The sequence below is a fragment of the Archocentrus centrarchus genome, chromosome 9 (assembly GCF_007364275.1).
Source record: "Archocentrus centrarchus isolate MPI-CPG fArcCen1 chromosome 9, fArcCen1, whole genome shotgun sequence".
Classification (NCBI taxonomy): domain Eukaryota; kingdom Metazoa; phylum Chordata; class Actinopteri; order Cichliformes; family Cichlidae; genus Archocentrus; species Archocentrus centrarchus.
The window spans coordinates 9027344-9054494 of NC_044354.1; the positions used below are offsets into that span (position 1 = coordinate 9027344).

The 27151-nt window shown below is 38.8% G+C and overlaps 1 protein-coding gene across 1 annotated transcript; it reads right to left on the bottom strand.

Moving 5' to 3' along the window:
- Window positions 1–406: 406 nt before the first annotated feature.
- ghra (growth hormone receptor a) lies at window positions 407–26994 on the bottom strand. The gene is made up of 10 exons (XM_030737493.1): window positions 26760–26994; window positions 18989–19107; window positions 8872–9001; window positions 8512–8681; window positions 7529–7707; window positions 6779–6932; window positions 6514–6604; window positions 6272–6341; window positions 5142–5365; window positions 407–5040 (listed from the first exon to the last, which is right to left on the bottom strand). Exons 2-10 carry the CDS (start codon window positions 19101–19103, stop codon window positions 4281–4283), a joined length of 1893 nt encoding a protein of 630 aa, XP_030593353.1. The 5' UTR covers window positions 19104–19107; window positions 26760–26994; the 3' UTR covers window positions 407–4280.
- Between the last annotated feature and the right edge of the window lie 157 nt (window positions 26995–27151).

The window sequence follows — 27151 nt, forward strand, 5'->3', positions numbered from 1 at the left end:
CAGTGTTCATCTCTGTCAGACACATAGAGAAATCTGTTTGCATTTAAACTCTCAGACCACACTGAGCAGTAAATTTTCTTCATTAACAGACTTCTTCTGTCACTGAGTGCTGATCTGAGCTGACCTTTACTGTGCAGTATGCCACTTGTGTGCTTTTAAAAGACACAGCTGGCAGTGGTTTAGTGAGTTGCTTTTTAAATGGAATTAGTGATAACTACTGTTCTAAATTGTCTATAATCAGTAACATGATCTTGACAACCCAGAGAAATCTAATTTGTATGGTTTGCTTTTGCATTTATAATACAAAATGAGTTGAAAGTAAAATAATTGGTCCAATGTTAACTGCAACCCAGAAAGGCACAGTTCAATTTGCCTTTTAAAAATGTTTTATTTTTTCATTCTTGAAGACAACATGACAAAAATAATGACCAAGATGCTGTATATTTATTCTATAACTTGCTGAGAGCTTATTGATCACATATACAACACCAGAAAGGCTCAATTGGCAAGAGAACAATATCAAATAAACATCACGTTCTTGGCCCTGAGTAAAACAGCAGCCAACAGACAAGGACAGTGGCTCCAACCACGGGGAGGTCTAAAAATATGAAGGAAATAAGTCATAATCAAAACCTCATACTTGAGACCACAATGGTGATGTGTCTGATTTCGGCATGCAGAACATTTCCAGTTGTATTAAACAAGATGACAAATGGCAGAGAATATATTACTCATGCTACACCATTCACAGTTAACTTGGGTAAGGTGGCGGGACTCTAAGCAGACAAATAAATAGCACATAGAAGGAAATAGAGTGGAGCCACTGAAGGTCATTAAAAACCAGACTGTATACCGCTGTACTCAAGTCAAGAATTAAACTATTTCCTCAACAAGCTGAAAAATGTGTGGCTCACTGCTCTTTGCTTGATAAAGAGTAACAAGCAGCACAGATTCCAGCAAAACTACTTCCAGACACGATAGCACGACAAAAGCCACACTTGGACTGACAGACTGGGGGCTAGAATGCATCATTATAAAATATTTTAACCCCCCCCCCCCATCAAAAATGCACTTTCAAATAATGAAATGCTGAAATCACACTGTGGGAGGAAAGTCAGAGTACAGAGTAACAATATACCTATTTCACTCTGCCTCTATTTTTGATATGACTTAAAAAATCTGCTTTATCTATCTGTAAATCTTATAGCAAATATTAAATACTCCATTACAGTACATCTTTCTAGCAATCTGTTAGTGTAAAACACGTCCTTTCAAAATAAACTCCGTAAAACAAAACTGAAGCTTATCGATACTGATACTGTTCCTCATTTTCTGATTACTGTGCTCACTAGAAAATATAATATGCTATTTTATAGTGCTATTTTTTTTTTCACTCACTTACAAAATCTGACTACTATTTTTAACATCAGACATATATTGTATGTGTACAAAGTGCTTCCTCTAAAGTGTCTGTAACATTTATAAGCTTGAAATAACAATTGAAATATAGTAAACATTTGTACAGCTTGAAGAAAAGAAGCACCTCCCAAATATTTCTACCCTACTGTAACCTTTAAAAAAAACCACTTTCACAGATTGAACTTTTTTTTTGTTGTTGTTGCTGTTTCATATTTCAGTTTTCACACTTTTAAAATCACTGTGGTACAACTGATACAGAATCAAAACAGTGCTATTCCCATTATCGGATCTTCCTTCTTATAGACAGAGAGCCTTCTGGGAATCTTTGGACGAGTAAACACTGTGAAGGATTCTGGGGGCGAAACAGTCCTGTTAATAATGCTACTCATTACTGATTTCGCCCACAAAACATCAACAATTGTGCATGTTACAGTGATTGTTGCACTCTCTCAACTGATACTATAGAAAGGCTGAATGCTGGAAAAATGCATGCACTGAGCAGCAATATATTGTGGCTATTACTAATGACATAAAAATATACGCTTGCAATTTTACAGCAATAGTAAATATATTAAGACATTTCTGCAACAGCAAGGACTTGCTGGTATCATCTGCACTAGGGTGCAACAACATAACAGATCTTTTCAAAGGAAGGAGAGACAGAGATGGAAAGAGACAGAAATAGAGACGTGACATATTAATCAGATCCATGTAAAAAAAAATAATATGGCTCTTGTTTTGCTATGGGATTGTCTGATAAAAAGGTATATACTCATCTTTCCACTAATCTGTTTTAACAACATATTTCTATGCAGGATGTGCTTCCTTTGCTCTGTAGTACATTTGGTTTATGGTGAGAAAAGATCATTTGGAGGCTGCCTGGATTTTAAACAGTAACAATGCATCTGATTTATTCCTGGACTTGTTGAGATTTCAAAACTTTACAAAAGGTTTCCTCTGGCTAACATTATATTACAAAAAATTTTATATTTTCCATGAACTAGGACAAAGTTACAGTAAAGGCTAATAAGGCTTTAAGCTATAGATCTGATTAAGCAACTATATGTAACACAGTTTTTCTGGGGAAAGAACCCTCACATATATGTACATGTCTGTTTGCAGTTAATCATTTTTGATTTAAAAAGTATTATGAGCATGACCAGCATCATGCATATTATGGTTCACAGCTGAACAACTATATAAGGGAGGCAAAATGTAAAATATGATTAAGAGAAATGATTTTATGCTTTGTTTTCATGCATGCATGCATGCATGTTGCTGTTGTAGTGCTTGTGCAGATTTTTAATAGCGAATCTGCGCAATTCATCAACACAAAGCACTTCTAGATCTGGCCTGTACAAAGCAATACATCAGCATAATACCATAGCACACAACTGGCAAGCCGATGACTGTATTATAGGCACAAGCTGTTAACACTTGGCAGTTAATTGGTATAAAGTGTTAGCTGATTACATCTAAAATATACGTTCACAGTCTTTCCACTTGCTCCATTTACATGAGAAGAATACAAATCCCAAGTAGAAAGCTTGAGCAGTTAAAGAATAGCTTTTAAGCTGTGCTCGTCTCTCTGAATTGCTAGGTGTGCGCATGTGTTCCTTTCTCTCTACTAAACCACAATATCAATGTGCCCTTGAGCAAGGCACTTGGTGGTGCTCCGTAATATATAGCACAGGTTTCTCCCAGCTGTGAGCAAAACTGAATTAATTCTTTCTCATAAAGCAAGTGTGATGTGTGAACCTGGTGTCAAAATGAAAAAAACCTCAAATTTTTTTAAAGATTACACAGTGGGATATGTATGTCAGTCTGCGATATTCAGTTCATTCCAGGTATTAGTTTAATAAGTGTTTTCATTTCTGTCTCTTCTACTTCTGCATCAGTTAGTGTTTCCTTCATTTCCCAGACTTCCTTTAAACATGTTCCAAGGAAAGAAAGAGGTATAACTGTGATAATAAATGTCTAGACTAACTTTAATTTGTTTCCCCTGACTTTGGTATCTGTGTGTGTGTGTGTGTGTGTGTGTGTGTGTGTGTGTGTGTGTGTGTGTGTGTGTGTGTGTGTGTGTGTGTGTGTGTGTGTGTGTGTGTGTGTCTTGGACGGTTTTCTTCATTTGTTTAAAGTGTTAAACAGTATATGGAACTACTAGTTAAGAGAAACATATCTTGACCTCATATAATCTCAGTTTGAATATTTACTCTGAAAATGCGTGCAGCTATCTTTTTAGAGAAAATGAAGAAAGGAATGCAAGCTAAATCTGGATACGAACTGAACAGTGTATTAGGTTGTTTTGTTTTTTATAAAAAATATATCTCTAGTGAAGTACGAATATGACATGATGAGATAAGAAAGATAAGAACGATCTCCTATAAGAAAATAAAACTGACAAAGTACCTCGGTGGTGTAAACATCATCACCATCAACAATGGCTTCTGTTTGATGTTAAATCATACACCATCAATCATACGCTGACAGTGCTCTGTAAAATTAAGACTGTAACAGTGTCATTGCTCTGAACACAATAAGCCAGAGCTGCAATGTGACACAAGGCAGTTAAGCGCTGATATTATGCTTGTTTGACTCATTACAATCGTGCAAGGATGCATGAATATTGACAAGAGCAAACTGTGGATTTGGTATGTGATGTTATTTGCCTGCCTCAAAAAAACTGACTGAGCAGATGCAAAGAAGTTAAGAGAATAGCTTGCAGCTTTTCATATCTGCCTTTCAGCATCCTCTGAAAACAGACACTAATGCACATCTTATCCACCCAGTTACTTGGTTTCCAGCAAGAATCAGGTAGGACGACTGTGGGTTACTTCCTTATATCTGATGCCATTGTCATTTCATTGTGTGAGGTTCCCCAGCAAGTCTGGGGTAATGTACCCCACAGGCATAGGTGCCTTGAATGGGTGCTGTGGCAGGCAGGGAGGGGGGGTGTGGTGGGTAGGCGGGTTAAGGAGCAGACTATGATGACTGTCTAGCTCCTGAACCACTGTGTAGTCTGCGACAGGAGCAAGGAACTGGGGAGAGTCAGGCAGAATGTAAGGTGACTGATTAACCTCTGTTGTGACTGTAGGTCTAGGCTCCACTGGCTGAGGGTGTATGATATGGTACCCCTCACCAGGCATGAGAGAGCTGGGGGGAGGAGTGCTGATCTGCTGGACATTGCTCTCTGTAGTGTAGCCATTTCCCTCTGGATCCACTACTATCAGCCGAAACTGCAGCTCTTTCTGCTTCCCTTCCTCAGACTCCTCACCGTCTTCATTTCCTTTTCGCTTCTTTTTTGTTTCCTCCTCGGTGGCTGAGATGCTCTCCTGGATTCTGAGTTGCTGTCCAGGAGACAACACCACACCACCAGAGGGCATAACATTGCTGACCTGAGCATAGAAGTCTGTGTTGACCCAGGTCTGGGGCCCTCTAGTTTGGGTTTGGATGAGAGGCCTATCACCTGCATCAGAGGCTGAGGATCTTTCTACAACATCAAGGGAGGTTTCTTTGTCATCAGGTTGTCCTGGCAGAAGGGTGGCCATCAGCATTAGGGTCTCTTGTTCAGGCAGATCTGCGTCGTAACAGCTGGCCCGCCCTGAGTCAGCATCAGGGCAACTGGAGGAGAAGCAAAGACCAAGAGAAAGGCAAAAAAATTAGCATTTGATGAGTAATTTGGTTACATGAATAAGACCTTTAAATGTAAATCTTTACTATACCTGACTGCATTGGAGCAGCCTATGTTGATGTGCTGGGGCTGACCCAGGAGCTTCTGGGTGTCTGAGCCACGGTTATCCTCCTTCCCTCCACTGTCTTCATCCTCCACATCCACCTCGATAAGCTCCACCCATGGCTCATCTTGGTAGAAATCTGGTGCGTATGTGGGTAGGCCGTCGATTCCTCCACCACTCAGCATAAAATTCAGCTCATCCAGTTTCCCCTTCTGTAAGTGTGCAAATTTGTAAGTGTATATATAAGTGTGGTGACATTTAAATACAGAAAGTTGTAATAATTTCATCTACTAAACACTGTGACTTACAGGCTGGTGTCTACAATCTTAAACGCAACAAAAAAGTGTATTTTATCTTTGTCTACTGTCGAAATAACAGCATATTTTTTATCAATTCACATCAGAATTTTTTTTTTCAGTGTTCAGAGATCATCTTGTTTTGCAAAGGTTTTAAATGCATGCTGTAAATAACACACCCACAACACAATGCTGAGCCGCGACCCTCTTCATGTTTAATTCTCCCTCAGTGGTCCTACTGTCCTTGTCTTGTTATTCGTATTCAGTTTTGGTTCACATTTATTTGATGGCTGAGTCAGATGATAAACAGGTAGTGACTGGGAGAGAGGATGAGTGGGTGATGCAGTGATTGCGTGACGTAACCTGTTCCGTCCAAATAAGCAGCGCGTACAGACGTTCTGTTTTTTTTTTTTTTATCAAAATTGCAATTCAGTTCAATTCAATTCAATTTTATGTATATAGCACTAAATCACAACAACAGTTGCCTCAAGGCACTTTATATTGTAAGGTAAAGACCTTATAATAATAGATATGTGATTACAAAATGCCTTATACAGTCATTTTAATTAATAAAAGCGCACAACTGCAAGCACTGTCGTTTTTTTGTTTGTTTACAATTCCACCGTTCTTCATATCCAAATCTATCCTGAATATTCAAAAGAGTGTAGATATTAGAAGCTATTTGACTCTGGACTTCTGAGTGAAAAAAATATGATTATAATATATCAATCATTTTCATCCCCTTGCCAAAGATCAGTCATGCTACTTGATTGCTGGGGTCTAGTATTTGCTCACATAAGAAAAATCACAGAGCAAAAATACCTTTAACAGCTCTGAATCGATGCCTTTGATTTTGGGTGCAGGAACAGGCGGCAGCAGAAATATCATTAATCTGCAATGACAGGAGAACTTGATAAAGATAATTCATTAACAGCGAGAGACAGCAGTGATGGAAAAGCTGCCCAGTCTGCTCCTGATTTAGCAAATATATCACTGTTTCACAAATGTTTTGGACACCAATGAGCTACACGCACGAAAGAAAAGGCGCGTGTGATTGTTCCTACCTGTTCTGCTGAGAGATGACTATGAGCATGAAGAGTATGAGGATACCCACAGTCCCAAACACAAGAACCACTGTGAGATGGACAGCAGACTCTAAAAAGCAGAATGAAACAGATCATCATCATTACCACAACCAGTGCTCTAGCTTGATCAAGTTTTTTGCAATCAAACTGTGTTAACTATACAAAAACAAAAACAAGAGACCAGTCATCGTCATTATTTGCATTTCACCAAAGATGTATTGCTTTATTCTAACAGCTCTTATACCTGTGCTAGCAATCTCAGTCACTTGAATGAAGATGGAGTCGCTGAACTCGCCAAATTTAATGAAGGCCTGCATCCTGCAGCGGATGTGTACTTCATATTCTTTTCCTAAGTGCAGGCCGTAGATTGTCTGATGAGTGTTTCGCTGAATCTCCAACTGAAAATCGCAAAGACAGACAAAGCTTTTTAAAATGAAAAAATAAAAAGTAACGCTGTTGTTACTGATGCAGCTCTATGACAGAAATAGGAACAACACCAATGCTGAGGCTGAGTAAGAAAAGGAGGGTGTCAAGAGGTCCATGTTTATTTTTGGCACCTGTAACTGCAACCTTTCCAAAAGCACAATTGTTGGTGCACTTCAGATAGTCTGGATAGAAGACATGTAACAGATGGACGTGAGGTCTCCAGTAAGCAAGCCAGGCAGCAAGGAATATGAGCCCATACCAGGTCCCATGACCTCTGACCTACAGATTCCTCCATTCACTTCCTTCAGAAAGGCTAAGGCCTCACTTTGGCTTCCACAGCCTTGCCAACAAAGCTGCACTACATTTTAACCATAAGTGTTCAGGGGGAGGGAAAGAGAAGCATTACACCCTGCTTCAATGGCCTACAATTTACTTTTAAGAGCATGCATGAGTGTTTTTTATTTGTGTGAACAAAGATGTGTGAAAATGGGTTGTGTCAGTGTGAAGAATTGTGTGTAAAAAGCAAAGCTGGATGAGAGAATTAAAAAGCTAAGAATAAAACACTTACTGCTTCCCAGTTTGTCGTATTTCTCTCTCTGTACTGCAACTCATACTCAACACGCATCCATCCCAGCCCAACATCAGCAGTGGGCGGGGGCTCCCAGTTAACTTTGACATCATAATTTAGCCCAGAAGGGCTTATATTCAGCAGGGTCCAGTTTAGAGACACTGGTGGGTCAGGACGTACTGTCAGGAAAAAGGCAAAAGTTCATACTCAAAAAGGAAGAAAGCACACAGCTATTTACAGCTACTGATTTGGTATATTAATTAATGATTAAAAAAAAAAAGATGTTAACAGAATATTTTTTAAACCATACTGCATATATTCATAAAGTCAATAAATTGCATTATCTACAGTATATAATGGCATAATGTGCAACATATCAATTTACAGCAGGTTTTGTCAATCCCTTCTTAAAACCAGAATTTTATAAAAGGTGAAACCAGATATATACTAGACACATCACAAATTGATTGGGTACAATTGGAAAAGCAGTCAAAAACAATATCAAGAATTATTTGGCAGCATTCATTTTCAAACTTGTTTGAAATACAAGAAGTAGCTGTTGAGACTGTAAACAGAGAAGTCTGGAAGAACAGACAGCAACCAACATCCTGACCCTGCTACAGGTCAAGTGGTTAAGATAACACCCAAATCTTATTTATAAAACAGGCTGACAATCAATTTGTACACATAAACAGAACTCAGATGATCTTCCCATGATGAAGATATCAGCTGACATATGACGTTGGCATGTGATATGTTACTTGTCAGCATCTTCTACAGTCTTTGTTGGCTAAAGACTGTGAGACATCAAAACATTTAAGCACCGTGCATCTGACATAAATAACTGGTGAAAGCTGATATGCAAAAAACAAGCAGAATTTCCTGGAAACCTTCTGCACGGGTAAAAATCCTTTATTACTATCTTATAGCTTGAAATGTGGAACAAACAATTTACTGAACTTTTTTTTTTTAAATCTACTAACCAATATTCTCCACAGTGAAACAGTCATCTTCATTGAAATAGGTGATGTTGTTCTGAGTGCGAAGCTGCATGCAGTAAGTGATCCAAATAGATGTGTGGTTTTCATCAAAGAAACATTCCCTGCTTGAATGGATATACTCAGGGCACTCCTTCCATTGGCTGGCATGAGAGCTGAATGAGTGAAACAATGGCAGAAGAAACAGAAGAAGTAAAAAAACAAAATTATCAACTGAAGGTTATTATGGCTTTAATGGGGCTCATTGATTCACACATAACAAAGTGCTCACATGAAGTCCTCTTCAAACCAGGCAATTACAATGATTTCTCAGAGCAAAGTAAGCACTGTGGAGATCACACTCACTCTTTCTTCAGGTAGAAGACTCTGACTGCTCCAGGGGAGGACAGGTTTTGGAAGCTGCCGGGACTCCACCAACAGCGGAACGTCGCCTGGTCCCTTGATATGCACTCAGAAAAATGAGGCTCAATGGGAGCTGAAAGACAGAGAGAGGAAGGAACTCAGACTGTATTAGGCTAATGAATCACCTTTATTGACATCTATAGGTGTCCGCGGGGGTTTTTACTTCATCAGTGCAACAACGCCAAAGAACTTAACCATGACTTCTGCTGGTTAAAAACATCGCTTTTTCACAGGAGAGCCGAGTAAGCTACCTGAAATTGAATCTTAACCTCAAGATTGCAGAAACATGCCACAGTGTAAAAAATCATAAAAACACAATTTAATAACAGCACAAGTTTACGATCCACACTTGAAGGACAAAAAGACTATCAATGAAATGTTCCACATGTGAGCTTTGGGTATTAAGTGTAATCCTGCTTTATTTATACACAACGAGCTGTTATACAAATTCAAAATGCTTCTGTGGCATGTTTCAACATGATTTCTGAAACAATGCACAAATACAAGCTTGCAAATGTGCCAAAGTATTTGATTCCTTTCTCTTAAAATTGCACATGTTAAAAGCCAAGGAATGAGCAGCAGGAGTAACGCTTTCTGCAGACAGCGTGCTGATCTAACTGTGGCTCCTGCTATCTCATGAATCTACTCGTGTGCACAGATGAGTAGAAAAAAGAATTTGATAAAAATGTATTGTGCTGCAAACCTTAACATCTATCCACTCGTGTTTCGTAACATTTTTCCTCTGCCCCACTCTGAGCTCCTCATTCAGCCCTTTCCGCCTCTCCCTTGGCACTCCGTCACTCCTCATCAACAATCCCCCCCCTCCCAGCCCACACTCCTGCTGGAGATCAGTTTCTCATCCAGCAGCATAGAGTCCCACAGTTTGGTGCAACCATAAATAAGCAGCTGAAAGTACCATTGATTTCTGCTCCACTGGCTCTCCGCCAGCTCTCTCTTCTCACTGGCTGCATTACAAATCACACACAGACCTAGAACCTAAACATGCATCAAAACATAGAGGAAAGAAATTATAGGCCAACTGCAGCTGATAGTTTACAAACATAAAACCGCCCCAAAAATCTCCACAGACTCATTTAAGACTGTTCACTTGAAAAAAAAAATTATAGCACGCCACACAGCACCTACCAAGCATGCATCCCGAGTCAACATACACTCATCTAACTACCACAAAACAAACTAAAAAGAAGACCAACTTAGGTGGGGCAGACAGCACACTGCTGCCGTTTATTCATGCAGAATATAGACCCTTAGTTTGACTACTTTGCTTCCAAGCTATTTAGTGCCAGTATAACCTCATAATTCTCCGCATTCCTGTGCAGTTGTGCCTTTCCCACCTCTCCTCCTTTCACCTTTTGCACACTGTTGTGGTTCCCAGAGGTTTGCTATTTCAACTCTCGGCCTCCCTTCCCCATCCAACAAATTCCAGCTGCAAACATCAAAGAGCTTTCTACAGACACCGAATGCAAGAAGGTCTCAGAACTACATAAGGACAGGATACCTGGAATAAAAACTGTACTTTTCAGGGGGGGTGAAATTTCTTAACAACTGGCAATTCCAATGTCAGGAAATGTTTGTGGCATCTCACAACTCACAAGACTTGTTCTATATATTATTTTGTTCCTCATATAATTATTCTGATACTTTTATTATCATCAGTATTTACAGAATAAGACAAGCCTTTTGTGTGAATTTTTAGTTCGTGGTTGTTATTCTAGCCAGCATGGAGAGAAAACATGTGAAGAAGAAGGTTGAGGTCAAAAGGCGATTGCATTTTCTAGACAGCGTTTTAGATTTTTGAACTTAAAGTATGTCAAAGGTGAAAGGTTGAGCTGCAACACCTGGACAGTCACACTCTAATTTCCTCATTCTCACTCATTTTCTCCTTTTCAATTTTTCAGAGAATAAATACAAAAAAGGGAACTGTTCAAGTTGTAACTGGCTGGAGGGGGCAATGTTTTGACAGGAAGATGCTAATAATCTGAATGAACAGGCCAGTAATGTATTTTTTAAGGCTATACTCACATTATCTGCATGTGGCCATATATAACTATACTTGAGTTTCAGTGATAGAAAGCTAAATCCTGCCTGTACCTGCCAGGTGCCATTAAATGAGTTGAAAGCCTGTTGCTGAAAAAAGGAAACTAATTTGAGTGTGTGTGTGTGTGTGTCTCATCCTGGCTGTCCATATGTATCTATCTGTCCCTGTGAATGTGCAGCTGAGACTGATAAACAGCTCTTATCTTCACATCCTCTCTTCATCAGTCCATATAGGAAAGAAGCTACCATTTATCTACCACCATGTCAGCTTTATCCATTACAGGGTTTAAAATCCACTAAGAAACCTAAATAAAGCACCTCGCGGTCGGCTCTCGCGTCAGCTGGCAAGCAGAACTAAAAAGGTGAAGAAAAAGGTGCAACTGGGATTTATCAGCTACCGTATTGTGAAATGCTTGATTGTAACGAGGAGTGAAATGAAGTGACGACGCTGCGAATTACCACCTTTTCCAGCTCATTGGCAGATTTAAGTTAATGTTGAGCTCTTTTATTACCAACATCTGTTGATGAAAACAGATGTTTTGAAATTAAATCAGAACACTTTTTTAAAATCAGTATTACAGTTTTACATCATCATTTTAAACAGCTTTAGGAGTACAGGTATAGTTTAGAGCACTTTTGATATGATTTTGCAGATGATTCATAATCTGCCCCAACTGTCATCCCGTGTGAGGTTCCTCTGGGTTCAGTTCTGGGTCCATAACTCAACTCTTCATGTGTGCAAATATTAGGAAGAGTTACTGACTGATATAAAAGAAACATGAAACATAAAATACACATTTCTTATGCTTAGCTGTTACTTTGATCAGGTCCTATTGACAGAAATACTAAAACATTTTGGAAACACAACTTTCTGAATCTTATTTGTCATGCTCCCAGCTTCCACAGAAAGACAAAAAATAAATAAAAATCTGTTAATGATTTTGTTTATGGTGAATTAGATTTTGTTTTATTCTTAAAATGTTACCTAAATATGCCACTGACTACATCTATTACTTGGGAGTCGCATTTTCAATTTGGGTACATCCTTTGGTAGTAATTTTGTCTGTTTCTTACTTATGATTACCATACACAATGCCAAAAAGACATATAAATGAGAGCCCATGGCTCTTAGTGTCTCTTCATTGTGGCTTCAGTTTAAAAATGATTTGGTTGCCCTGTACTTTAGGAGAACACACAGAGCTGCCAGTTGAACCTGTTGTCCCCAGTCACATCGCTCAAATAACTCTGAGAGTCTGCTCTCAGTTGACCACAAAAAACACAATCACATGACGCTAAAAGCAGACTTGCTTTTGCAAGTCTTCATTTAAACCATAAATATAAATGGTTACATTTCTTGGAGCAAAGCTATAACTTAAACAGCTAATATTTTAATAATTTTGCATAAACCTCATGTACAACCCCAGTTCTAAAAAGGTTAGGACGCTGTGCAAAATGTAAATAAAAACAGAATGCACTGATTTGCAAATCTTATGAACTCATATCCACAACAGAACATAGAAAAATATAAAATATCTAAACTGAGAAAATGCACAATTTTTTTTTTTACAAAAAAATAAGGTAATTTTGAATTTGATGGCAGCAACACTTACAAAAAAGTTGGGACAGGTGCAACTAAAGGCTGGAAAAGTAAATGATACTACAGAGAAACAGCTGGAGGAACATTTTGCAACTAATGAGGTTAATTGACAACAGGTCAGCAACATAACTGGATATAAAAAGAGCATCTTAGAGAGACAGTGCTAAAGAAGCGAAGAGGTTCACAAAAAAAAAAAAAAACTGTATCTACAATGTGAAACAATTTCAGAATAAGGTTCCTCAACATAAAATGAAGACTTTGAATATCTCATCATTGACAGTAGATCATCAAAAGAATCTGAGAATCTAGAGAAATCTTTGTATACAAGGAGCAAGGGGGAAAATCAAAGATGGATGCTCGTGATCTTTGGGTCCTCAGGCAGCACTGCATTAAAAACAGGCATGATTCTGTCATGAAAATCACTACATGGGCTCAGGAACACTTCCAGAAATCCTTGTTCACCGTGACATCCTCAAATGCGGGTTAAAGCTCTATTATGCGGCGAAGAAGCCATATGTGAACACGATCCAGAAATACCGCCATCTTCTCTGGGCCAAAGCTCATTCAAAATGGACTGAGGCAAAGTGGAAAACTGGAAAACTGTTCTTCTGTGTTCTATTATGAAAAAAAAAATGTGGGTTTATGAGATGTGCAAATCATTTAATTCTGTTTTCAGTTTGATTTTACAGTACCATTTTAAACAGTGCTACCTGCCCAGCAAACTTCAGACATTTCTGAGCCTGTATTTCAGCACCAACTTCTGCCATATGATCTCTTCTTGAAGCACCATCACTCTGCATGTGTGTGTGTATTTCTGTTAACCAGATGGAGAAATTGGCAGCACACACTGACACTGTGCTAAGAGTAAAAGTGCCTGTCACTCTGCACATGCCAAGTCTTACATTATATCCCTGCACCAGAGCCCATAGACACACACACACAAGCAGAAGTGTAACTGTGTGTGCAGCAGACGACATAATTTTTCTTCCACAGGGAACACGTCTTAGATGATGAGACAAAAAAAGAATGAGCTGGCCTGGAGAGAAAAAAAATTGGAAGAGGTGGGGACAAAATCTAAAAGGAATTTATTTCATATTCAAAATACTCTCATACGTCTTCCTTATTTTTTACATATAACCGGCACTGAAAATTAAAAGCCCCTAACTGAACTTAATGCTGGAGGTTAAATAGTGAGTTAGGACATGGTGTAACTCTTTATGCAGCCAGTAAGAGTGTGAAGTAGGCCAGAAAAGACGGGGAGAAAGGTGAGCGACTGCAACAAGATACAAACAACGGAATGTAAACAGGTGATATAAATAACTTCCAACATGCACACGAAGTTCCACACATAAGTGCACAGACACACACAAATGCATATGCACTAAACTTACACCTTCAAAACAATAACCGACAAAAAATATGCCATTGTTCAATTCCTTGAATACATCCTGCCTCTCCTCCCAGTAACACAGCAGGACACACAATGCGGCTTCTTCTCATTTAAAGCTCGGGTGCATTTGGATGACAAGTTCTCAATTCATCCTCTTGACAATGTTCATCAGCTTTGACGTCCAACAGACACAGTCTGGTGTGTTTAACCGTGTAGTGACCCAGCCAGCTTATTGTGGTCACAGCGACTAATGATATTAATCCCTTCTAATGCCATTACATCTTACAGAACTGGCTTAGTTATATTATATTATTTCCATGTTCAAATAAATAAATAAAGTTTTTTCTTTGGGTTTTCTACTGCAGAGTGTTACAGGTCAAAGGATATGAGACAAATCAACCTTCTATCTATTATGTAACGTTAGCCTACACTGATACTGTAGGGAGCTGAAATACAAATATAATTTCTAGGCTAGCTGCTATTCAATTACCTTACAAGTGCATGACTGTTAACAAACCTTCCACAAGGCTTTTCTTATAGTTCTTTGCCTATACAACTTTTCATATTATGAAAGTAAGAAGTTTTTGCTGCAGCATTTTAGCAAACTATACAAGTAATTAACACAGCAAATACAAGATTTTTTTTTTCATTTTTACCAAACAAGTCAATCAGTTTCAGTCTCTCAGCTTCAATATTCAAACTTTTCTTTTGCTAGAAGAAAGTGATGAATGAAGACCACAGATAGTGAGCTCAGTTTCATTTGATTCTTATTCACATTTCATGAATCAACAATTTTTAGCATGCACTTATTTATTTTGCAAGATAAGAACATTTCTATACACGTTAATGACTGCGACATAGTGTGTCCAATGTAGCACACAACAGGAGATATTCCACATGAGATGCATTTTTGCCACAGGTAATACTCTGGTTTAGGAAAGGGTGCTGCCTGAATAGAGTGTACAGGAGGCAGGTCAGGTGGCAACTGCTCATTTGCTGTGAATGAAACAAATTTACCTGCTCTATTCTCACACTGGCTTAATCAGACAGCATGGTCCTTGTACTATGGAGATGGCACGGAAAAGACAGTTTAATGTCCAAACTGTCTGAGTCAGGTATTTCAATTCTTTGTAGCTCTGCCAGGCAATGTTGAGAGCAGTCCAGGGCTGCTGCTGATGTGTGAAAAGGGTTTTTAATTTCTTCTCTGGCATCCCTCTATCAGCCCTGCAGTTTATGTAACTTTCCTGTTAAAATGAGGACATATTTCCGACATGCAAAATGGTGCCATTAAATCTTCTCTGCAGCGTTCCTTCCATTATGCAGCACCGTGCCAACCATGTATTCCCCTCAGCTTCTGCTATCTACAATATTGCATGTCTGTCTTCTGCTTTTCCAACTTTGTGTTTAACTTCAGGCACCATTACCCACACAAGGCCCCAACTTTGAAGCTCACACCCACTGAAGCAGATGTACCAGTAGATTGTGTGTACAAGCCAGATGGACCAAACCTCTGCACGGTTACCACTAGTTACCACCTCCGTGGCAAGGAACACAGCCCTGTTGAACAGAATCAATGTATGTGATCTATGTGCTTAAGGAGCAAGGTCCTCTTGAACCACACAGACAATCAAGGAAGGAAGGAAGTTTGTGGAAGAAAATAAAAGAAAAAGGAAAGTGTGTGTGTGTGTGTGAGAGAGAGCGAGAGAGAGAGAGCAAGGACGGATAGAGTCAAATGACTAACACAGCCTATAATCACTATGGTAAGCCTTTAACTACATAGGAGCATCTCCAAATGTCTACTCTTGGCTTGTTCTGTGGCTGGTCTACAACAGACATAAATATGCTGCAGACACACAATTCCAGGAAGACTCTTTTAGGTCCATAAGTGGAGCAACAAAATGGTTTTAAACAACTCCAAAAGCATAATGCTAAGGGTGACTCACATACTGCACAAGACTGCTTCTTACTGTAACATTATTTTTGATGTGTATAAAAAAGCTAATATAAATTCTCCATGTGAGCCCTACTTAAGAGAGCAGCTGTCCAGACTGGAAGTTGTACAGTGGGAAAGGCACAGGCTGCATGTGTTTGCTCATGCTATCACAGTCTGCTTTGTGTTTACAGATGTTTTAACGGTTGTTGAGGAAGACCAGGGCCACATTACCACAGTGGTCACTGGAACCATTTCAACATTTGATGGAGGAGAACCAAACAGAATGATCGATGGTTTGACATCACCTGGTTATCAGCAGTTTTTCCTGAGAGCTTATCAGAAAGGTACTGTAAAGTGACAGAGATTAAGATATTTGATCCAGTCTGTTAACAAAGATATAAGGCCTGAGGGCAAAGACATAGAGCTCAAACCTTATCCTTAGATGTTAGTCTCAGCTACACCAAATTAAGCACCAAAACCATTTAACTTCGCCTCCTCTCCTCTCCTCTCCTCTTCCCATCCCATCACAATATATATATATGAAAGCCATGATGGAGAAGCATATACGTTTGTACAAGTAAACATCTTAAAAGCAATTCATTATACCTAATAACATGACCCTTAACCATGAATTAAATTTCAGGCCAGAAGAAAAGAAGACGGCTCGATTTACAGCTAAAATCTGTAAAATTGTTTCTTTGGCACCAGATCTGACATCATTTGGGCCCACTGAGTTATGCATTTGTCCATAACAACCAACCTAAAGACCCCCTGTACCATTCTGAACATATATGGCTGAATTAGAGCTTGCCACAGTGGAGTCTAAAGTAGTTTTACAGGAGTGAACAGAGTTGAAGGTTAGAAAGTATGCTTGAACTTCAGACAGGCGGTGGAGTGGTGGGTGAGAACTGACCCTCACATACTAAAGAAGTCAAAGGTGCAAAGTTACTTCTAAGCCATTTTAAGGCAGGAAGCAATTATTTGTAGAGAAAAAAACATCTAAATATGTGATTTTCATGATCAGAGGAGAGTTTATAGTGAGGAGCAGAAGAAATTTAACTAGATAACAAATGGGGAAACTTTAATTTCCACTGTCACTGCATTTCAGTATGCTGCAAATTGCATAACTGCAAATGGCTAAAAAACAAAAATAAAAAAGAACCCAGAGTGTGGACTTGATCTTAATTTCGCCAGAGAAAACACAATGAGTTGGCATTCTCCAGCAGATTCCAGCGGTATTTTTCCAGCTGTTTCTCATTAAACCCGTATAATGGAAGATAAAGTGTCTTAGTAAATTGGCAAGTTATTTCCCTGTTTTTAAGGATACCAAAAACATGTCATAAAAGGAAAAAAAAACAATTACTGCTTGATCGACCTATTGGCTTCTCATCAAGAAATCTGTGTACTGATAAATATGTCAATCAAACTGTGTTTTCTTGAAATGAACTACTTGCAGATTCTTTGCAGACTCTGTGCTTACAGCATTCACATCCTAAAAGCAAAAAAACACAGCTACGAAATGTCACACACATCAAAGATAATGTAAAGATGGAGGTAATAAATTGCTGTCAAGTGCACTATTAATAACTTAAAATAACATTTAAGGCATGCCATACCTTCCATAACCAGACAGACATGATTTGTCTTGATGCTTAGGTGTTCTTTTTCAAAGGCAATACAGTACAAATGCAAATGAAAGGTAATGCTAAATTGTTTGCATGTATTAAGCACATGTGCAAGTGCAGGGCCAGAATCAAACAGTTGAAATTCTACTAATGTTTCTCCAGGTAACAGGCATGCTTTCCATTCTGGCAACAGGTGCTGCAGCAGCCTGCAGGTTGCCCAGAGACGGGCTGCAGATCTCAGGTCACTGACTAATGCTGTCTGCCTCACGTTTTAACAGCAATGAGCAGATGCACCTAAGAATTCACTCGGAGCACACCACCTTGCCAAAATGTAATGTGTTTAATGATATTCACTGTGTTGGGCACTTTTTTCAGTGTCATTACGTACATGCAAATTCATTTAGCATCTAGCCAAACAAATCATTCTATCCAAAGGTGTCTAGTTAAGCTGCTAATTCAATCTTTTTGGACTCCAGTCCTTACCATAATAAACTATTTTATCCATTTGATTTTGAAGGAAATAAACTGTTTTCATCCAAGTGTGCACAACTAAAATCCAAGTAGATGCCTTAAATCCGCAATTTATTAGCTCACTTCTTGAACAAGAGTCAAGTCAACTTTATGCAAACGGAACCAGGTCCATCAACAATAAATCTTTTGACAGAAAATTGCTTCTTATTCATCTTCCAGAAGTAAACCTCATAAAATATATCCAGGAATGGAGACACTGCAGCACAAGAAATTTTCCTCTTCATCACCCTCAAGTGATCACTTCTTTGGGGTGGCTAAGAATTTCTCTATCCTGTTTGTTTTTCTTGCACAGGACAAACACAAACTTTTTTTTCCAGTCCAGGTTGCCTTGTTTGACACTTCTGCCTAATTCCAGAAGTTGCTCCTATCATTAGGCTAAGATGTCTTCTCATTATTTTACAGTTCATTTTGTGGTTGTGATGAAAGAGTTTACACTTTATTTAAAAAAAATACTTGTCTTGGCCAAAGTTTTTGGTTTCAAAATGGTAAGCTATGACAAATCCAACCCATTTCCTCATCTGTGGTATTCTTTCACCTAATTATTTCAAATAGATCAGTGGCACCTGGGTTAGCTGGCTGAACATCCTGCATCCTCCTGTCCCTGGACTTTGACAGAGCAGCCCCAGGCATATATTTACCCCCAGTCTATTGATCACTATCCTGCCTGGCAAGCCAAATCAGGAAAATGCAGCGTTTGCTCAACAGTGAACCTTTCCACATGTATCTGAGCAAACAGCATTCTGCAACTGATGTCTGACAAAAGACGTGATAACAAGTGTCAACAGCATGTTGCACGCAAAAAACACTTGTTAATATTTGATGAGGTGCACACAGGAAGATTGATAAACTGCCTGAAGAATGATTTTTTTGTCACGTTATTTCTCCCTCTAACTAGTTACAAAGAAGCAAAAACACCAATAACCTACCAGGTGATGTCATGTGGTCCCAATCGGTGAGAAACGTCGATCCTGGAGAGGGCAGCCAATCCAGGGAGGAAAGAATGAGAAGAATCAGGAGATTAGCGGAGGGCAAGAGAGCCATGATGCTGGGGAGAGACAGAGGGCAGAATAAGAGTGGACAGAGACACTGTGATTATAATTATCAGCTAAACTCCATGGTGACACTCCCCTGTGAAATAGCCTCCTTCCCCCCCACTTACTCCATCTTTTTCCTCTCTGGCCTGTGAACACAATTTGTAACTGCTATTTATTTTCAGTTGGTGTACATGAAACCTAACACGAGACAGGGTATAATGAATTATCACACAAGTTGGCTGCTGCAGCACTTGAAAGTTGAACACGTGACTGTTTGTTTGTGTATATGTATTGTTTCACTTTGTGTGCACACTACAAGATAATGTTTTCAATCGTTTAAGCAAAGTAGATCTCAGGAACAATTTTTTAAAAACATTACTGCAGTCCATGTTTGTCTGGTTTATTAACAGGACATGTGGCAATATTAAACAGCTACTGTGCTTAACACATTTATTAGACCACCTGTATATACATATTAAACTAAGCTATTAGTGGAAACAGTTGCAAAGTTATCCTTCCAGCAGATAAAGAGGAATATTAGCATTTATTTTATTCCGCTTAGTGAATAAAATCATGTTCCTTTTTAGCTCGGTTTCTGGAATCCATCGATTGAAGAAGGATATTTGGATCTGTGCAAAATGAGTTGTCAGTGTTTTCTGTCTAGTGATGGGTAGGCAGGATTTTGGTAATGGATTTACCAAACTGGAAAGCATTGATGATAAGAGTGGGGGTGAACAAGAAAAGAATAGTTGGCACATAGGGCACAAAGCCAAACAATTATATGCTTGATTGTTATTACCAACATATTGGCTTTTCAAGACCAAACCAAATCAGCTGCAATTATTGGATCTTCAGATCCTAAGGATTGGCACATAGGATGACACCCTGTATGACATTAAAAAAGCAGAACAATCTGAAAAAAGCTGTTGAGGTTTGCATTTCCAAACAAAACTTCTAACACACCCCTGTCATTTGTTTGCAGTTTTTTTTTTAAAGGTAAGCTCAAGAAGTCAGTGTTAGAGACAAGTTCTACCTCTTATATCTGACCTCTAAATATAGGCTAAATTTTCAGTCCGCACCCTTGGTTATTTACAGCTGTGTCTCCACAACTTAGCCAACAACCCCATCCCCACGGACGATACGTTTGCTTAAATAACGTGGTCTGAGAACAGAGTATCTTAAGAATCCTGAATTCTGGCTTATCTTCTCAATGCTATCAATGCTTTGTTCAAGAATGAAAAACTTGAACAGTGCCTTAAAAAAACCTAATGAAAAGGAAATGCCTGGGCAAAGCTCATATGAGTCTTGTAAAACAGCATATATTAAATACAGGCACATATTTACCATACTAGTCATCCGTTTACTTGACTTGACTTATATTAACTACACATTAAAAAAAAATACATTCAGTTTCCAATGCTTACGCCTAGCGGTAGATTAAAGAAAAACTAACATCTGCATTGGGGAGAAAAAAATGTTCTAATTTTATGTTTTTAGCCTAAGAATAGACTTAATCATGCCCGTAAATCTGAACCATAAAAAACAAGTAAAAACAAAAACATTGCAACATACACATAAAACCAAAACCAGGTAACAACTGTGGTTCGTCACATGTAACAAATTTTTTTGATGAATGGGGAAACAGACATTTACACCGTAAACATTCAGTCACATGTGTGCAGATGAATTCCAAGGGTCCAGAGGCCAAGTTATACAATACAACAATTCATAGCAAAGAACTGTCAAGAGGCAAGCTCATGTGACCTTAGTTAAATGTTTCTCAAATGAATGTAATATTTTTGGCATCCATTCTATTCAATTATTAAACTATTATGTCTGATAAAGACTTTCAGATAAGTTTTTGTTTGTTTGTTAGTTTTGTTGCCCCTACGCTTACGCTTTTTTTTTTTATCACATTGTTTAGTTTAACATTCTTCCATCAGTAGAACGACTAAAGTAAAGCAAAAGCGGCTCTAATAGCCCCTTTTACTCCAAAATATGTCCTTAATCCCGACTTTACTCTCACCCTTTCACATCTGAAAACATCTGTGAAAGCCTTGGCAAGTCTGGTGCTCCTTCTCCATCTTGTGCAAGTCTGCCCCCCATTTTTCTTCCTCTCTTACCCAATTACAAACTCTCAGGCTGACAGGAAGAGTTGCTTAAGCCAATCAGAAGAGAGGGAGGCTCAGACCAGGCCTCTTGGGGTCCCTTGGTAAACATTTAAGGGCTGCGTCCTCAACCCTCCTCCCACTACCTCTGCCCTAAAGTGCGCGCGCGCGCACACACACACGTGCATGGAACATGAGCACATCACACATACTAACACACACAGATGCACATCTTGACTTGGCCCCCTTCTGCCAGCACCATGCCTCTCCCATGTTTTCTTAAATCTATATTAATCATCTGTGTTTGTTCTAAAGGAGCTGACAAGGGAGGCAGAAGCCAGAGGGAAAAAAAAAAGGTTAGGGGTAAAAGGGCACATCATTTCTGTTCTTCTCTTCTTTAACTGAAGAAGGATAGCATGCACACACACACACACACACACACACTCGCACAACAATGTTGCAAGCCCAAGTTTAGTTTGAGGTTCTTCCAGAGAGAAAACAAAGAGCAGAAAGACTGTCAATAAATATTTGCTATGGACACTACTCATTTCATATTCTAAATTTACTCATGTACGTTGTTGCTCTTTTGAATATATCTCAGACCTGAGAAGTAAAACTTTAAATTTGTGGGGAAAGGGGTGTTATTTCAAAATACAACACTTTTTTTTTTTTGCCTTCTATGTGCACAGTAATTCATTTTTATATTAAAATGAAAAAATCTCTATCCAAACATAGACTGTATATAAAAGATGGACATAGTGACAACAATGACACATTATTTTCATTGGTTTGAGGACTACAGTTCTGCCGTCTTATTTTTAGTGTACTGGCCGTCCTCAACTTAAATTTTTGCAGCCATAAATGATTATACATATGGATGAGGGGTGGAGTGCTACTTTACTGGAGGATCCTGAGAATCCCATTCATGCCCACATATCATACAACAGGACATTAGAGATGAGATTTAGGAGGAATCAATTAAAAAAATAATTTGTGCTCTATGCCTGCAATGCAGAGTGATTTGGATCTTTATTCACTATAAATATAACAGATTTTTTTAAAAAAGAAAAAATAAAGTGCCCTAGAATACTGTAGATATTCCCACAGAGTATTGGTTGAGGTATATTAGTAATAAAGCTTTTGACACATTGGACATAAATCACATTTTTACATTGCCACAAATACAGCAAAATTTTAAATATATGGCTAATCTGTTTAAACACCAGAAAATATTTCTAAATGTTGCTTAGAGACATTAAAAGGTATGAAAGTTTTTGACCACTTACATCCTGCACCATGATGCACATGCACGCAATAAATTATGCATGATTTTATTTTTGTAATTGATTCCTGATGTTCCATGCAGAGAAAATACAACCAATCTTAGTGAAAAACAGTGATGTCAACAGTCCCCTCAGCCCCAACTGGTCGTGGCAGATGACTGCCCCTCCCTGAGCCTGGTTCTGCCGGAGGTTTCTTCCTGTTAAAAAGGAATTTTTCCTTTCCACTGTCGCCAAATATTTGCTCATAGGGGGTCTTTTTGACTGTCAGGTTTTCTCTGTATTATTGTTGGGTCTTTACCTACAATACAAAGCACCTTGAGGTGACTATTTGTGTTGATTTGGCTCTATACAAATAAAATTGAATTGACTGGAAGAGAGTTTATGTACACGGAAAACTCTACAGGGCATCTTTAATTACATATGCCTTTAATCATGGAAAAATGAAAGTGTGTTGGCAAAAGTCATCATTCTGGGGAGCTTTAAAACAAAGGAAATTTAGAAAACATTCCAGACAACTACGACATCTTAAAAACATGATGAAGTACACACGAACAGCTAAAAAAAAATGAAGGTGCTTGGTACGCAGAATTACAGTGAACTTCAGTTATGCACTCATGAACATTTTCTCACCAACAACAGGCACAACAGGCCTATAATTTATCGCACATGGCACCTAAACTAATTTCATGGAGCATGTCACTCTGCCTCAACATGGTATAGCTACACTCAGTGACCGAAGGACAATCAGTACACATTATTTGAAAAATGTTGTGGCAGAAATGATAGTAATTTTAACATAATCTATTCAAATACTGACCGTGTGGTGCTTTTGAGTATACATATACAAAGTCTCCACCAAAACCAACTACTGGTTCTTGTAATACACATCAGCAAAATCATACCACAAAAACTGAGGTTTTCTTTAAAGGGGTTAAATAACACAAAATGATTATGGGAAAAAATATATTTTTACCACAACCCTGATCATTTGACCATCATCGTCATGAAGAAAAACTAAACTCTGTTATTCTGACGTATTTCCAGTTCACCCGGGACCTGAACAATCTTTAAATGTTACAGCTTTCGCCAAACTAGCATGATTTAACTAAGATTAACAACTCCATGTGGGAATCACAGCACAGGAAGATAGAACCACAATGCATCATTTTGGATGATTGCGACGCAATTTTGATCTGTGTTTCAGAATTGTTAGATCTCTAGACAGCATGCAAATATTTTTCCTTACTTTCACCCCCCCCCCATCATCATTTTAGTAAATGTACCACTTCAACATGAGTCTGCACTTTACAGCAGACACTGCTGAGTGAAAGCCTACCTTGGCAGAGCCGCTCACACAAGAGTCAGGACCTGAAAACTGCAGCAACCATCTCCTCTTAATAAGCCTTGTACTGTTGGATGTATTTGCATACATTTGTCTGGAATTCAGTATATTTGTGAAGAGGATTTATGCATATAAAATATATGCAATTTTTAACCTGTGTACACACATGTTTGTGTGTCCACTTCTCCATATAAATATGGCTACTGGATGGCTCTAATGTCTTCTACTCTTATTTCATAAGAGAGTGTGGAAAACTCAGAGTCAGCACATTGGCATAAGAAAAGCCTCTGCTGGAAGCAGATCAGGTCACACATCTGCAAACCCCACTTATGTCTATGTGTGTGGGAGGCTACAGAAGCAAAGAGTGGGTGTTTGTGTGTATACGCATGCATAGCTGTATAAATAAAATCAAGTATGCATGTCAGAGAGAGAATGACAACAGTAACGAGCACAACCAAAAGTCCAGCAGAGAGAAAGAAAATGCACGCAAAAGAGGTCGGAAAATGTGTGAATGTGAAAATTTGTTTTAAAATTGAGTTTTTCATCTGTTATAGGTGCTTGACACTAAAATTGTTGCTTGTCATAGCTGGTAATTTCAGAGACAGTTTAAAAAAATTAATCAGAACAGGAAAATTAACTGTGACATTACGCTTTAATGACTGTGTTTTGAACGGTTCACACTGAATGGTCGAGGTTTTGGAGTTCAATCCAATTTGAAAGAATAAAAGTCTCTATCAACTCCTGTGTTATCTGGACTATGTATAGCTGTGCACCATGTACCGTTCTAGTTTGCCCTGAATGTGATGTTTCTCTCTGCATGTCAGACACACACACGCACATTCTGAAAACCATGACTGAAGCCCAGGTGGACATGGATGTGTGCAAAATCTAATGGTTTCCAGAGTGCTGTTGAGCTGTCCGAGGTTTTAGAACACAACAGCTGCGCTTAATGTTGTGTGTGGCGACAGAGAGACAGACACTGATGGATGTAATGTCTCTTAAAACTACTCACCTCATGTTTTCAAATTTCTCTTCCGCTGCCTAGTAGGGACTGGTGTGTAACTGCTGCAGTTTCACATCTCACCGCCACAAATATCAGCATTGCTTTTCTCTGCATTAATGCACAACCGATCCCTCCAGCTGAACTCGGTTCAGCTATATTTGCACAACTATTACCAAATTATGCTGATACAAAGAAAAAATGTTGCTGATCTGTATTGGTGTCACTGCTGCTGATTTTCTATTGTCCTCCAAATCATCTGGAGCATAAAGTGGGCATTCAATATGTTTCATATGTCTGTGTAACAATGATTATATTTACACAGAGAAGTGATTATGAAGAAAACACTGCTTTCGAGCAAGTGAACAAGTGATTTTATGAGATTCTGAAGTGAGAGTAAATACGTTTCTTCCAGAAAATAAATAACAAACCATTTAGGGTAAAGAATGTTTCCCTAATATTACTAATATTACACACAACCCAAACTGCTCAAGCTGCAGATGGCCAGAAATAAGAAAAACTAGAGGTGGAACTCTTCTGTGTATCTCATTACGGTGTTGTGTGCTTCCTAATCAAAACCACAAATGAAGAAACACTGTGCTCCTGTAGTTGGCAAAATATGTATGCTGTTAATAAAAATGCAATAAGGAGGAAAAATTCTATTGGCAAGTATTGGATGGTGAAGATTTTTCTGGAATGTGATCAACTTTGTTAACCTATTAGTGTGAGGCTAAATCAATTAGCAAGTCTTAATATATTTTAATCAGTGAAGTAATTAAGTCAGTAAGAAACTAGATTGAGTAAATGTTTACAGTTCCTCTTAATATTATTCTGCTGGTTTCATATTATATTGAATGTCTTTGGATTTTAGATTGCTGCTGAATCCACATGAGTGGTTTAAATGAATCACAGCTTATTATGTGTGGAATAAAATACAAAATATTTTAAAGAGAAATTGCCCTTTTCGACAGAAAATCGTAGTATTTGTTATCTTAATACAAACTTTTTTTTTTCTGGCTGGCCAACTTCATAAGCCAAACAAAGTTCACGCTCCACGATATCATTAACACTGAAAAAGATCCAAGTTGAATTTTAATGAAATAGAGGTCAGCGTCAACGCATCCGCTCGCCCTTTTGTTTATTCTTCATTAATTCACTCCATGGTTTCCCCAGGTGAGTCATCCCCCCACATGCAGTGGCTCCATGCCCCACGAGAAAAGCCTGCCCCACAGTTTGAGAGCCGCTAGCCTAACGCTGTGCATCTACAGTGAAAGAGATCAAAACATTACAGATGTTATGGTCACTCACGTGTTGGTCCACACTGACAAACTGATTTCGATGCTCTAAACAATCAACACATATTCTGAATATTTCAGACTACTCTAGGTTTAGATGTATTTCATAACGCAACAGCTTGATCACTCTGAAATAAAACTGCATTCCTATCTTATTCCAGAGGTTTGTGTTTCTCCACAGGGGTTTTTGGTATTTATCAGCATGCACTTTAACACAGCGCGCCAATAGCCTCCACCCTGAGCTGTAATTAACGGGACTTCAGGGGTAACAACAGAAAAGTATACACGTCCGTCACGTCCAGCTATAGCTGGCATCCCATTTCTGACTCTCCAAATTTCGCTTGCAGCGCCAAGTTGCAGCACAGTTTAAAACAAATCCCGTGTGTTGTTGATTCTAATGTAAGCTCTTGTTAATAGTGCGCATTGTGTCAAGCAGTGGGATTCGAACCAACGAGTTTATGATGGGTTAGAAAGATTTTTGCAAAGCGCGATGCGCAAAAAATAAATAAATAAATAAATAAATAAAAAGAAGTGCTGCATATAAGCAAAGCCTCGAGTCGTGCATAAGATGCTTGAAAACGTGGAGATATATGGACACACACAACACGCTGCACTCTTTAAAAACATTAACTTACTTCTTCCGAAGTGTTGAGCTGAAAACTGCAAGCACAGCGCAGATGTACTTTTCAGAAGTTGCTCATCTGATGGCCAGCGCAAGCATTAACGGGTACAAGTCCTGCTTCCTCACCGCAGACTGTTCGGCCTTAGTCAGATCTCTCCGGGACGATTTTTTACATATCACTCAATCTCAGAATCGGGTGCGTGCTTTCCTGGCGGGGTTTTTGCTTCATTTGCTGCTCATCATCTAGTCCACTTGCAGGGTTAGAGACACGCTACGTCGCTTAAAGTGGGCAGTGTGTTTTCACACAGCGATCAGGCGCCCTCATCCGCCAGCAATCCGCTGTACTCCTATTGACCACCACAGAGGGGGCAGCCAGGGGGAATGACTGCCGGGCCAAACTTCCAA